Below are 13,552 nucleotides of genomic sequence, written 5' to 3'. Positions count from 1 at the left end.
TAGGCAGTTGGATGAAAATGGTCATCAGACTTGCCTTAGACCTGGCATGTGTTGGGTACAACCCTTAAGGATAGCTTCTAGAAAGGTGGTAATTAGCCTGATGACGATGGATGTCTGACATTTTGTATATTACCAAAATATCCTTTTCTTTATGCCTTTCCTTGTACTAATTTAAGGTTTCCTTTATAGCGCTTTGACCTGCTTTGCCTTGAGAATGTATCTGTTTTTATCTCTATGTTATTATCTATGTAGTTATTGCATCATAGGGAGTGATGTAAAGCATTACACTGTGTACATAGATTACACAATTGGATAACTCTTGAACGTGTTTATTCTGATTAGAATGTTGATAGGGAATAATCCTACCTCTTTCAGGAATTTTAAAACTCTTGTTGGTAATGTGTGAAATAGAAATCTGCAGAAGGAAGAGGAAAGTTTTGGCCACCAGATTTTAGAGTTCTGATTCTACCTATGAATGACCAATGAGTTTTCAGAGTTCCCAATAAATTGGTACAGTAATTTTAAGCATGTTTAGGGAAAAGTGAAGCACTGTATTTAGATGGTGTTGTTCTCCTTGATGGAGTGTTTAATTGTTTTGCTACAATACAAAATAAAAAGGTATATCTTTCATAAATATATTAGAGAGTCAATTCTGCCAAAATGTGTATATGCAGAACTAGTATTGATATTTTGAATGAAATTGTATTCTCTGTATAAGTACATTCTAGGTCTTAAATTCCTGTATCTGAATGCATTTTTGAGATTATGTTGTATTATATTCTATTGCATGTGAGGTGTGTGCAAATCAAATTGTGTAGAATCATGAGATACATATTTACAATAACGTCTCTCTCTCTGTCTGTATCTCCTTCTGATTCTTTCTGATTGCTCTCCTTCTTTTTCCCTCAGCCCCATTCTCTCTAAAATGTATGTACATACTTATAGTACTTATATAAGTCTTATTAAGCTCAGAATGAAAGACCTTTTGTACCTATAACTGATGCCAACACAAGGTCTTTTATGTGATTTTTCTTATATTAAATAATTATGATTTACTTTTTGTGATAATGTGGACCTATATTGGTATAAACTATGTCAATATAAATGAGTACCTTATTTATTCAAATAGTTACTGATAAAATCCAATGGCCCTGTCTTTAACATGGTAGATCCACTCCCCTCCAACTGATTATTTTTTTATTATTTCTTTTAAAAATTGCTAAATTCTTGGTCCTGACAGGAAACATGTGCCAACAGAGGATGGAACAGAAAAATGGCAGTTCTTTCACTGGGTTTATCCTGCTGGGTTTCTCTGACCGGCCTCAACTGGAGCTAGTCCTCTTTGTGGTTCTTCTGGTCTTCTATCTGTTCACTCTGCTGGGAAACACCACCATCATTGCCTTGTCCCACCTGGACCCACATCTTCACACTCCCATGTACTTTTTCCTCTCCAACCTAAGCTTTCTGGACCTGTGTTACACGACCAGCACTGTCCCGCAGCTCCTGGTTCATCTCAGGGGAGCTGACAAGTCTATCTCCTTTGGTGGCTGCGTGGCTCAGCTCTTCATTTCTCTAGGGTTGGGAGGCACGGAATGCATTCTCTTAGGGGTCATGGCACTGGACCGCTATGCAGCCATCTGCAGGCCCCTGCAGTACACAGTGATCATGCACCCCCGTCTCTGTGCCCTCATGGCTTCTGCATCGTGGTTCATTGGTTTTGCCAACTCCTCATTGGATACAGTGCTCACATTCCTTTTACCATTTTGTGGGAGAAATAAAATAGACCATTTCTTTTGTGAGGTCCCCCCACTGCTCAAGCTTGCCTGTGTTGACACCACTGTGAATGAGTCTGTGCTCTTCTTAGTTGGTGTGATCATTCTCCTCATACCTGTGGCATTAATCATCTTCTCCTATGGTCGGATTGTCAGGGCAGTCTTAAGAATAAAGTCATCTGCAGGGCAGAGGAAAGCGTTTGGGACATGTGGATCCCACATCACAGTGGTCTCCCTGTTCTATGGCACGGCCATCTACGCTTACCTCCAGCCCAGCAACAACTACTCCCAGAATCAGGGCAAGTTCATTTCTCTGTTCTACACCATTGTCACCCCCATGGTCAACCCTGTCATATATACACTGAGGAACAAGGATGTGACGGGAGCAATGAAGAAGGTGCTTTGGAGGGGCCATGGCTCCAGATGACTGGGAGGGAAGACCCTTTGATGGAAGATGTTCAATGCCAGAGCACTTAAGATGATTGTGTCCCCCCCCCCCCATGTCATCCAAAGTTTCCTCTGACAACTCTCAAGGGACTTTCCTTACCTGATTCTTTTATGCAAGTGAGTGCTCAAAATCTAAGTCCATAGACTCATGAGGCCTCCAGAGAGGCTGCCTCAGTGTTCCCAGAGCGCCTGCATCATATTGTTATTTTAAAAAGCTCCACAGGTTTTTCTTAACCAGCCCCCCAATCATTTGGTAACACTATTCCATTTCTACATGCAGGAAGACATTCACACACATCCTATATAGGCATAGGGAAAATAAGAACAGGAACCAATAAAACACTACAAGAAATATTAACATTGTAGCATTTTCTGGCAATTGTTGGAGGCATATGTCTTACTCTTGCATTTTGTGATCATGGCTCTTTTTACGAGGTCTGTAGGTTGCCTGTATCACAGCTTTCTCATAGAAGTAGGTGGGCAACTGTGGGAAAAACAAACAGCTCAAAGAAAAGCCTGCTGACATGAATCCTGACAAAACCATTTAGATATCAGGCCCTAGCGTGATGTCACTAGTGTAACAATGGTTTTATGTAGACTTCTGTCACAAAAGGGGGACAGCGTGAGGCATGCCTGCCAGCGACATTGGGAGCTTCAGCTGGTAATGCACTAGGCGGTGCTTACGTGTAATTCTGTACACAGCAGGACGAGCACCAGTGTGAGGGACACAAGTTGCTTGTGTGCCATCCTGTTCATTAAAAACGACTTTTTGAGGACATTATCATATCTGAACAGTATATGACCCAAATCTTATTTTATATTCTATCCATTTTAACTACAGTAATGCAGCAAAAGTTTCAAGGGTAAAATACATTTAGATACTGTCTCCATACCATTTTATAAATTCTTTGATTGAGGCATCAACTGATCAAGGCTTTTGTATCTCACATCTGCCAAAGGACCCATACAATTTGAATGCAGTGACATATTATAAAAATATGGGAAATGACCTTATTTCATAAGGAATCCCATTTACTGTGGAGCTTACCAGATTCACCAGGAGAAAATTTAAGGAAAAAATAAGTTGTACATTAATTATTAAACATCTCCATGTATCTAAGCTTCAAAATAGCCATCTCGGTATGAACTGTCATACAATTCTGAATTAAGAGTAATAAATATAAACATCCCAGAATAATTGAATCTGACATTCTAGCCCAAAGATCTTACTTCAAGCTCAGTTTGCACATAAATGTGTTTTGGGGTATGGGTCTGGGTTTTTGTATATGTGTATTGTCACAAACTGTATTTTCCCACGGAGGCTGGAGCTTTGTCAATGCCATCTTCATAGAAATGTTTCTGAGTTTTGGTAGGTTTTTCCAAGATGCTACACTGTAGCCCAGTGCAGGTAAATGTGTTTGTGTCTTGGACTGGACACATATACATAACAAGTGTACTTACTGTTCCCTATCCTGACAGCTAACCAGCATCCTCCACGGCCTTGAACCCCTTGAGCTGGTCATGCTCATGACAAGTGATCTTTGTATAGAGACAGCATGTGGAGGCTGGAAATGCCAGCCAGGGGAGATTATGCACACGGTCAGGTTCTCTCTGCATCGCTAACAGCATCACATGTTCCCACTTGAACACCTGGGATATAGCTTGACACCATAGTGATGTTTCATGTATGCCAGTAGAAAAACAGTTTTGTAATACTGTTTATCCCCGATGGTGACAAATTTCCCACTCTCCATTATGTTTCAACCACATCCTGAGGGTTATACCCAAATGGTCACTTTAAAATCCCTCAAATGAACTGTCTTTGGTGCAAAAACCCTCAAGGTCTCATGAAACCACACAGCCTATTATTCTGGATGAATATCTACTTCTCTGCTCTTAAGGACACACAGAGCCCTGGGTGAAACATTTATTTTCTTTAAGAGAATGTTTGAATGGCATTTGCATGTTTATGTTACATGGGAATAAATTATAGAGAACAAAGACCTCTGGGATACATGCTAAAATAAAAAAGAAATTATTTGGAAGTCCAAACACAAGTTCAGTATCATTCTGTAACATTTTTCTAATGTTAAGAATCTGCCGCCGCGTGCTCTCCATGCTTTGGCTGTAACAGACTACAGGGTTGTGTAAATTGCCACCAATATTATTTGGACTGTTTCCTTTTGAATTTTCACCAATAACTGTGGCATGGCTGTGGGATTGTATCCAAGGCTTGGCTAAATTATTTTATTCCATCCGTCTTTAGCACATGGAGGTCAGGGTGATCATGATGCTCTAGAGCAATTCATGGATTCTTCCAGCTCTTTTGCTTTCTGAGGAACACAGGGTGCACACCCTCAGCTCAGGTAATGGGTGATTGCAGAGACCCAAAATGTCAGTCGGACTCACATGAAACACAATTCTTAACCAGCAGATGATATATCACCAATTATCAAAGGATACAAAATAGCAAGAGTACATGCAGGAGGCCCCAGACCCGTCAGACAGCTTCGGAGACCCCCTCACTGCAATGGAAAGCAGTTTGTTTCTCAAATGTGAGGCAGAACTAGTGTGGTACAAGTCAGCACAGAGACGCTTCGGGATTCTCAGATTATGTGTCCCTGCCTTCATAGCCCTGTTTGGCTTTTGGGCTGTCATTTGGTAGCATATCTGCCGTGCGTAGAGTGTAGGTTCTGACCGGACCCTCTGCATGGTGCTGAAATTACTACTAGGTCAGTAATCAGAGTACAGCCAGCCCCGTAAGACCCTCATGTGTTCGTAGTCTGTGCATTTCGTGGTTACTCTTTGCCAGAGTTCTGCTCTGTCCAGGCTCACCGAGGAGGGAGGAACAGGTTATAGATCCCTGTGAACCCTTTCCTTTGCAGGTGACTTCTTTTCGGATGCTTGTTTTGTAATACAGGTGAGAGCTTCTTTCCTTGTTGTGATATTGTAATGCATTTCAGACCTGGTCTTGCAGACTCTGGGAACGACTGTGTATGGAAATGTGGTTTGCTGGGAAGGTGGGCTCTGTGTAAATTCAGAAATGAGCAGATGAATGACTGCTGATCAGAGGCGTCAGGGGATGGGGTCCCTGAGTTGGCCTTAGGGACTGGACACTTGTTCTGGGGAGGGAGACATTTCCTTCTTTCTCCCAGGGTTCTTCCAGCTGTTTTGGAATTAAATGGACATGATAGAGAGTAACAGAAGAAAAAACCCTGAAGTTTTATTACCTGCACATGGAGGCCCAATAATGAAATTGAGACCCAAAGAAATGATCAAGGCAGGCAGTTTTTATACATTTATACAGAGACAAGATATGTGTGAGGAATTGACAGGATAAAAAAACAGGTGCTTGGGAGCCTTAATTATGAAGAATTCTTTTTGTTTTTTTGTTTGTTTTTATTTATTTATATATGTTCATTTAGCTAACATATAGTACATCAGTAGTTTTTGATGTAGTGTTCAACAATTCATTAGTTGTGTTTAACACCCAGTGCTTATCACATCACTAGGAATTTGGGCTGAGGTAATAAGTTTGTAAAAAAGTAGCAAGGCTTATTTCTACAGCTTTCTCAACTTTAAGGTCCCACCTGTGGTGATAAGGATGTCTTTTACTTCTTAGTCCTGGTCAGGTGCCTTTCATATGGGAGATTTGTTTCCTGCTTTCAGGGGCACAGAGGACGGTGTGATGTTCTTTCACCTGCTGTTTCCCAAGTAGCTTCCATTCAAAATAATCACTATGCCATTGAAGTCCTTTTTGGGTGGCCTGCCCTAGACCCCTATACTTGCTTTGTTTTAAAAAGTTAATTCCTTTTTTAATTTAAATTTTTGTTATTTAACATACAGTGCAATATTGGTTCAGTGATTCATCACTTACATAAAACACCTGGTACTCATCACAAGAGGTGCCCTCCTTAATGCCCATCACCTATTTAGCCCATCCCCCACCCACCTCCCTTTGTCAACCCTCAGTTTGTTCTCTATTATTAAAAGTCACTTACTGTAATACACTCTAGCTCCACCAACGTTGTGGCAAATGGCAAGATTTCATTTCTTTGATGGCTGAGGAATATTCCATTCTATATATATCCCACATCTTCTTTATCCATTCGTCAGTCAATGGACATTTGGGCTCTCTCCATAGTTTGACTATTGTTGATAATGCTGCTATAAGTATCGGGGTGCATGTATCCCTTTGTATCTGTATTTTTGTATTCTTTGGGTATTCTTGGGCCTAGTAGTGCAATTGCTGGATTGCAGGGTAGTTCTATTTTTAACTTTTTGAGGAACCTCCATACTGTTCTCCAGAGTGGCTGCACCAGTTTGCATTTCCACCAGCAGTGCAAGAGGGTTTGCCTTTCTCCTCATCCTTGTCAACACATGTTGTTTCCTGAATTGTTGATTTTAGCCATTCTGACAGGTGTGAGGTGATATCACACTGTGGTTTTGATTTGTATTTCCCTGATGATCAGTGATGTTGAACATCTTTTCATGCATGTAAGCCATCGGGAATGTTCTTTGGAAAAGTGCCTGTTCATGTCTTCTGACCATTTCTTAATTAGATTATTTGTTTTTTGGGTGTTGAGTTTGATGAGTTCTTTATAGATTTTGGATATTAACCCTTTATCAGAGATGTCATTTGCAAATATCTTCTCCCATTCCATAGGTTGCCTTTTAGTTTTGTTGATTGTTTCCTTTGCTGTGCAGAAGCTTTTTATCTTGATTAAGTCCCAAAAGTTCATTTTTGCTTTTGTTTCCCTTGCCTTTAGAGATGTGTCTTGCAAGAAGTCACTGTGGCCGATGTCGAAGAAGTTACTGCTGTGTTCTCCAGGATTTTGATGGATTCCTCTCACATTGAGGTCTTTCATCCATTTTGAGTTTATCTTTGTGTATGGTGTAAGAGAATGGTCCAGTTTCATTCTTCTGCATGTGGCTGTCCAATTTTCCCAGCACCATTTATTGAAGAGACTGTCCTTTTTCCATTGGATATTCCTTCCTGCTTTGTCAAAGATTAGTTGAACATATAGTTGTGGGCCCATTTCTGGGTTCTCTATTCTGTTCCAATGATCTATGTTTCTCTTTTTGTGCCGGTACCATACCGTCTTGATGATTACAGCTTTGTAATATAGGTTGAAATCCAGAATTGTGATGCCTCCAATTTTGTTTTTCTTTTTCAGAATTGCTTTGACTATTCCGGGTCTTATTTGATTCCTTACAAATTTTAGGACTGTTTGTTCTAGCGCTGTGAAAAATGCTGGTGGTATATTGATAGGCATTGCATTAAATGTGTAGATTGCTTTGGGTAGTATAGACATTTTAACAATATTTGTTCTTCCAATCTGTATAGAAATGCAACTGATTTCTGTGCATTGATCTTATATCCTGCAACTTTGCTGAATTAATTATGAGTTCTATCCATTTTTTGGTTGGGTCTTTCAGTTTTTCTCCATAAAGTATCATGTCATCTACAAATAGTGAAAGTTTGACTTCTTCCTTGCCAATTTGGATGCATTTATTTCTTTTTGTTGTCTGACTGCTGAGGCTAAGACTTCCAGTACTATGTTAAATAGTAATGATGAGAGTGGACATCCTTGTCTTGTTCCTGACTATAGTTCCCTGGGAAAGGCTCTCAGTTTTTCCCCATTGAGAATGATATTTAAGTGGGTCTTTCATAAATGGCCTTCATGACATTGAGGTATGTTCCATCTATCCCTATTTTGTTGAAAATTTTTATCAAGAAAGTATGCTGTATTTTGTCAAATGCTTTTTCTGCATCTATTGAGAAGATCATATTGCTCTTATCTTTTCTTTTATTAATGTGATCTATCATGTTGATTGATTTGCAAATGTTGCACAACCCCTGCTGCCCAGGAATAACTCCCACTTGATTGTGGTGAATAATTCTTTTAATGTACTGTTGAATTCGATTCACTAGTATTTTATTAAGTATTTTGGCATCCATGTTCATCAGGCATATTGGCCTGTAATTCTCCTTTTTGTAGGGTCTTTGTCTAGTTTTGGAATCAAGGAAATGCTGGCCTTGTAGAATGAGATTGGAAGTTTTCCTTCTGTTTCTATTTTTTGCAACAGTTTGAGGAGAATAGGTATTAACCCTTCTTTAAATGCCTGGTGGAATTCACCAGGGAATCCATCCAGCCCTGGACTTTTGTTTGTTGGGAGATTAAAAAAAATTTTTTTTTTCATTTATTTGTTTGAGGAGAGAGAGCAAGGATGAGTGAGGGAGGGGAGGGGCAGAGGGAGAAGGACAAGGATACTCCCCATTGAGTGGGGAGCCCAAATTGGGGCTGGATCCTAGGACCCTGAGATTATGACCTGAGCCCAAGTCAGATGCTTAACTGACAGCCACCCAGGTGTCCCTGTTGGGAGATTTTTGATTACTGGTTCAATTTCTTTGCTGCTTGTGGGTCTGTTCAAATTTTTTATTTTTTCCTGTTTCAGTTTTGGTAGTTTATATGTTTCTAAGAATTTGTGCATTTCTTCCAGGTTGCCCAATTTGTTGGCATAGGATTTTTCATAGTATTCTCATTTAATTGTTTATATTTATTTGGTGTTGGCTGTGATATCTCCTCTTTCATTCATGATTTTATCTACTTGGGTCCTTCCTCTTTAATTTTGGTAAGTCTGGCTAGGGGTATATCAATTTTATTATTTTTTTTCAAAGAACCAGCTCCTTGACTGGTGGATGTTCAACTACCCCTGCAGCCCAGGAGTAAATCCTACTTGGTCGTGGTGAATAATCCTTTTAATGTACCGTTGGATCCTATTGGCTAGTATCTGGGTGAGAATTTGGCATCAATGTTCATCAGGGATATTGGTCTGTATTCTCTTTTTTACTGGGGTGTTTTCTGGTTTGGGGATCAAGGTAATGCTGGCCTTGATCCCAAATTAAGGCTGGCCTAATTAATTTTATTAATTCTTTCAAAGAATCAGCTCCTTGGTTCTTTGAAGGAATTAATAAGATTGATAAACCCTTAGCCAGACTTATCAAAAAGAAAAGAGAAAGGACCCAAATAGATAAAATCATGAATGAAAGAGTAGAGATCATGACCAACACCAAAGAAATACAAACAATTTTAAGAACATATTATGAGCTACTGTATGCCAACAAATTAGGCAATTTGGAAGAAATGGATGCATTCCTACAGTTGTATAAGCCACCAAAACTGAACCAGGAAGAAATAGAAAACTTGAACAGACCCATAACCAGCAAGGAAATTGAAGCAGTAATCAAAAATCTCCCAACAAACAAAAGTCCAGGGCCAGATGGCTTCCCAGGGGAATTCTACCAAACATTTAAAGAATTAATACCTATTCTTCTGAAGCTGTTTCAAAAAATCAAAATGGGAGGAAAACTTCCAAACTCTTTTTATGAGGCCAGCATTACCTTGATCCCAAAACCAGACAAAGACCCCATCAAAAAGGAGAATTATAGACCAATATCCCTGATGAACATGGATGCAAAAATTCTCACCAAAATACTAGCCAATAGGATCCAACAGTACCTAAAAAGGATTATTCACCGTGACCAAGCCCATTTATACCTTGGCTGCAAGGGTGGTTCAATATCCACAAATCAATCAATGTGATCACTATACTAATAAAACAAAGTAAAAGAACTATATGATACTCTCAATTGATGCAGAAAAAACATTTGACAAAGTACAGCATCCTTTCTTAATTAAAACTCTTCGCAGTGTAGGGAAAGAGGGAACGTACCTCAAGATCATAAAAGCCATCTATGAAAAGCCCACAGTGAATATGATTCTCAAGGGGGAAAACAGAGCTTTCCCCCTAAGGTCAGGAACATGACAGGGATGTCCACTATCACCACTGCTATTCAACATAGTAATAGAAGTCCTAGCCTCAGCAATCAGACAACAAAAAGAAATAAAAGGCACCTGAATTGGCAAAGAAGTCAAATTCTCACTCTGCAGATGACATGATACTCTATATGGAAAACCCAAAAGACTCCACCTCAAAATTGTTAGAACTCACAGGAATTGAGAAATTGGCTATCGTGGCAGGATATAAAATCAATGCACAGAAATCAGTTGCATTTCTATACACTAACAATGAGACTGTAGAAAGAGAAATTGCACCCAAAACCATAAGATACCTAGGAATAAACCTAACCAAAGAGGCAAAGGATCTGTACTCAGAAAACCATAGACCACTCATGAAAGAAATTGAGGAAGACACAAAGAAATGGAAAAACGTTCCATGCTCAGGGATTGGAAGAACAAATATTGTGAAAATGTCTATGCTACCTAGAGCAATCTACGCACTCAAAGCAATCCCTATCAAAATACCATCAAATGTTTCCCAGAGCTAGAACAAATCATCCTAAAATTTGTATGGAATCAGAAAAGACCCCGAATAGCCAAAGGAATGTTGAAAAAGAAAACCAAAATGGGTGGCATCACAATTCCGGACTTCAAGCTCTATTACAAAGCTGTAATCATCAAGAGAGAATGGTACTGGCACAAAAACAGACACATAGATCAATGGAACAGAACAGAGAGCCCAGAAATGGACCCTCAACTCTATGGTCAACTAATTTTCAACAAAGCAGGAAAGAATATCCAATGGAAAAAGGAAAATTGGTGTTGGGAAAACTGGACAACCGCGTGTAGAAGAATGAAACTGGACCATTTTCTTACAACATACACAAAAATAGACTTAAAATTGATGAAAGACCTAAATGTGAGACAGGAATCCATTGAAATCCTAGAGGAGAACACAGGCAGCAACCTCTGTGACCTCAACTGCAGCAACTTCTTGCTCAACACATCTCCAAGGAAAGGGAAACAAAGGCAAAAATGAACTATTGGGACTTCATCAAGATAAAAAACTTTTGCACAGCAAAGGAAGCAGTCAACAAAACAAAAAGACAACCAATAGAATGGGAGAAGATGTTTGCAAATGACATATCAGATAAAGGGCTAGTATCCAAAATCTATAAAGAACTTATCAAACTTAACACCCAAAAAAACAAATACTCTAATCAAGAAATGGGCAGAAGACATGAACAGACATTTCTGCAAAGAAGACATATAAGGTCAACAGACACATGAAAAAAATGCTCCACATCCCTTAGCATCAGGGAAATATAAATCGAAATCACAGTGAGATACCACCTCACACCAGTCAGAATGGCTAAAATTAACAAGTTAGGAAATGACAGGTGTTGGCAAGGATGCAGAGAAAGGGGAACCCTCCTACACTGTTGGTGAGAATGCAAGCTGGTGCAGCCACTCTGGAAAACAGCATGGAGGTTCCTCAAAAAGTTGAAAATAGAGCTACCCTAGGACCCAGCAATTGCACTACTGGGTATTTACCCTAAAGGTACAAATGTAGTGATCCGAAGGGGCACATGCACCCCATTGTTTATAGCTGCAATGTCCATAATAGCCAAACTATGGAAAGAACCCAGATGTCCATCAACAGATGAATAGATAAAGAAGAGGTGGTATATATATACAATGGGATATTATTCAGCCATCAAAAAATATGAAATCTTGCCATTTGCAATGATGTGCATGGAACTAGAGGGTGTTATGCTAAGTGAACTAAGTCAATCAGAGAAAGGCAATTATCATATGTGGAATTTAAGAAACAAAACAGAGGATCATAGGGGAAGAGAGGAAAAATAAAACAAGATGAAATCAGAGAGGGAGACAAACCATAAGAGACCTTAACTCTCGGAAACAAACTGAGGGTCGCTCGAAGGAAGGGAGGTAGGAGGATGGGGTAACTGGGTGATGCACATTAAGGAGGGCACATGATGTAACGAGCACTGGGTGTTATATAAGACTGATGAATCACTGACCTCTACCTCTGAAACTAATATGTTAATTGATTGAATTTAAATTTTAAAAAGTTCTTAAAAAAAAGAACCAGCTCTTAGTGTCATTGATTCATTCTACTGTTTTCTTTTTGTTTCTACATCTTTTATTTCTGCTCTAATCTTTATTATTTATCTTCTCCTGCTGGATTTAGGCTTTATTTGCTGTTATTTTTCCAGCTCCTTTCCATGTGAGTTTAGGTTGTGTATTTGAGACTTTTCATGTTTCTTGAGGAAGGCCTGTATTGCTATATACTTCCCTCTTAGGACTGCCTTGAGGCATCCCACAGGTTTTGAACCATCATGTTTTCATTTTCATTTGCTCCCATGTATTTTTTGTTTGTTTGTTTTGTTTTAAGATTTTATTTATTTGCGAGAGAGAGAATGAGAGACAGAGAGCATGAGAGGGAGGAGGGTCAGAGGGAGAAGCAGACTCCCTGCCGAGCAGGGAGCCCGATGTGGGACTAGATCCCGGGACTCCAGGATCATGACCTGAGCCGAAGGCAGTCGCTTAACCAACTGAGCCACCCAGGCGCCCCAGCTTCCATGTATTTTTTAATCTCTTCTTTAATTCCCTGGTTAATGCATTCATTTTGTAGTGGATATTCTTTAACTTCCATGTATTTGTGGCCTTTCCAAATTTTTTCTTGTGGTTGACTTCAAGTTCCATAGTGTTGCAGTCTGAAAATATGCATGGTATGATCTCAGTCTTTTTGTACTTGTTGAGAGCTGATTTGTGACCCAGTATGTTATCTATTCTGGAGAATGTTCCCTGTGAACTCAAAAATAATGTGTATTCTACTTCTTTAGGGCGAAATGTTCTGAATATATCTGTTAAGTCCATCTGGTCCAGTGTGTCATTCAAAGCCCTTGTTTCCTTGTTGATCTTCTGCTTAGACGATCTGTCCATTGCTATAAGTGGGGTGTTAAAGCCCACTACTATTATTGTATTATTATCAATGAGCTTCTTTATGTTTATTATTGTATGTATGTATTTTGTTTATTACTGTATGCATTATATATACTTTGGTGCTCCCAAGTTGGGAACATAAATATTTACAATTGTTGGAGCTTCTTGATGGATAGATACCTTAATTATGATATAATGCCCTTCTTAATCTCTTTTTTCTTAATTTTTTAAATTTGTTTTGTAGTTTCAAGTTTTTATTTAAATTCCAGTTGGTTAACATACAATATAATATTAGTTTCAGAAGTAGAGTTTAGTGATTCATCACTTACATATAACACCCAGTGTTTTTAAAATGCCATTTACAACCACTCAAAATAAATGAAATATTTACATATATGCTTATTAAACATGTATAGAACTTATATGCTGAAAACTACAAACACTAATGAAAGAACTCAAAGAAGAAATAAATAAATTGAGGGGCATGCCACAGGGACAAACTATACTGCTTTTGCTGTCATAGAGATACACATAAGTTAAAAAATATAGAAGTGCCAT

The 13,552-nt window shown here is 39.0% G+C and overlaps 1 protein-coding gene across 1 annotated transcript; it reads left to right on the top strand.

Annotated features, from left to right (window-relative positions):
- The first annotated feature begins 1,260 nt into the window (after positions 1 to 1,260).
- On the top strand, positions 1,261 to 2,199 carry LOC118524383 (olfactory receptor 2B8-like). Its single transcript, XM_036074503.2, has one exon. It carries the CDS (start codon positions 1,261 to 1,263, stop codon positions 2,197 to 2,199), a length of 939 nt encoding a protein of 312 aa, XP_035930396.1.
- The last annotated feature ends 11,353 nt before the right edge of the window (positions 2,200 to 13,552 follow it).

Source organism: Halichoerus grypus, chromosome 9 (assembly GCF_964656455.1).
Source record: "Halichoerus grypus chromosome 9, mHalGry1.hap1.1, whole genome shotgun sequence".
Lineage (NCBI taxonomy): Eukaryota > Metazoa > Chordata > Mammalia > Carnivora > Phocidae > Halichoerus > Halichoerus grypus.
This window is presented reverse-complemented; position numbering and strand designations above follow the sequence as displayed.

Coding starts and splice junctions, on each gene's coding strand:
- LOC118524383 (XM_036074503.2), top strand. CDS start 1,261: ATGGAACAGAAAAATGGCAGTTCTTTCACTGGGTTTATCCTGCTGGGT.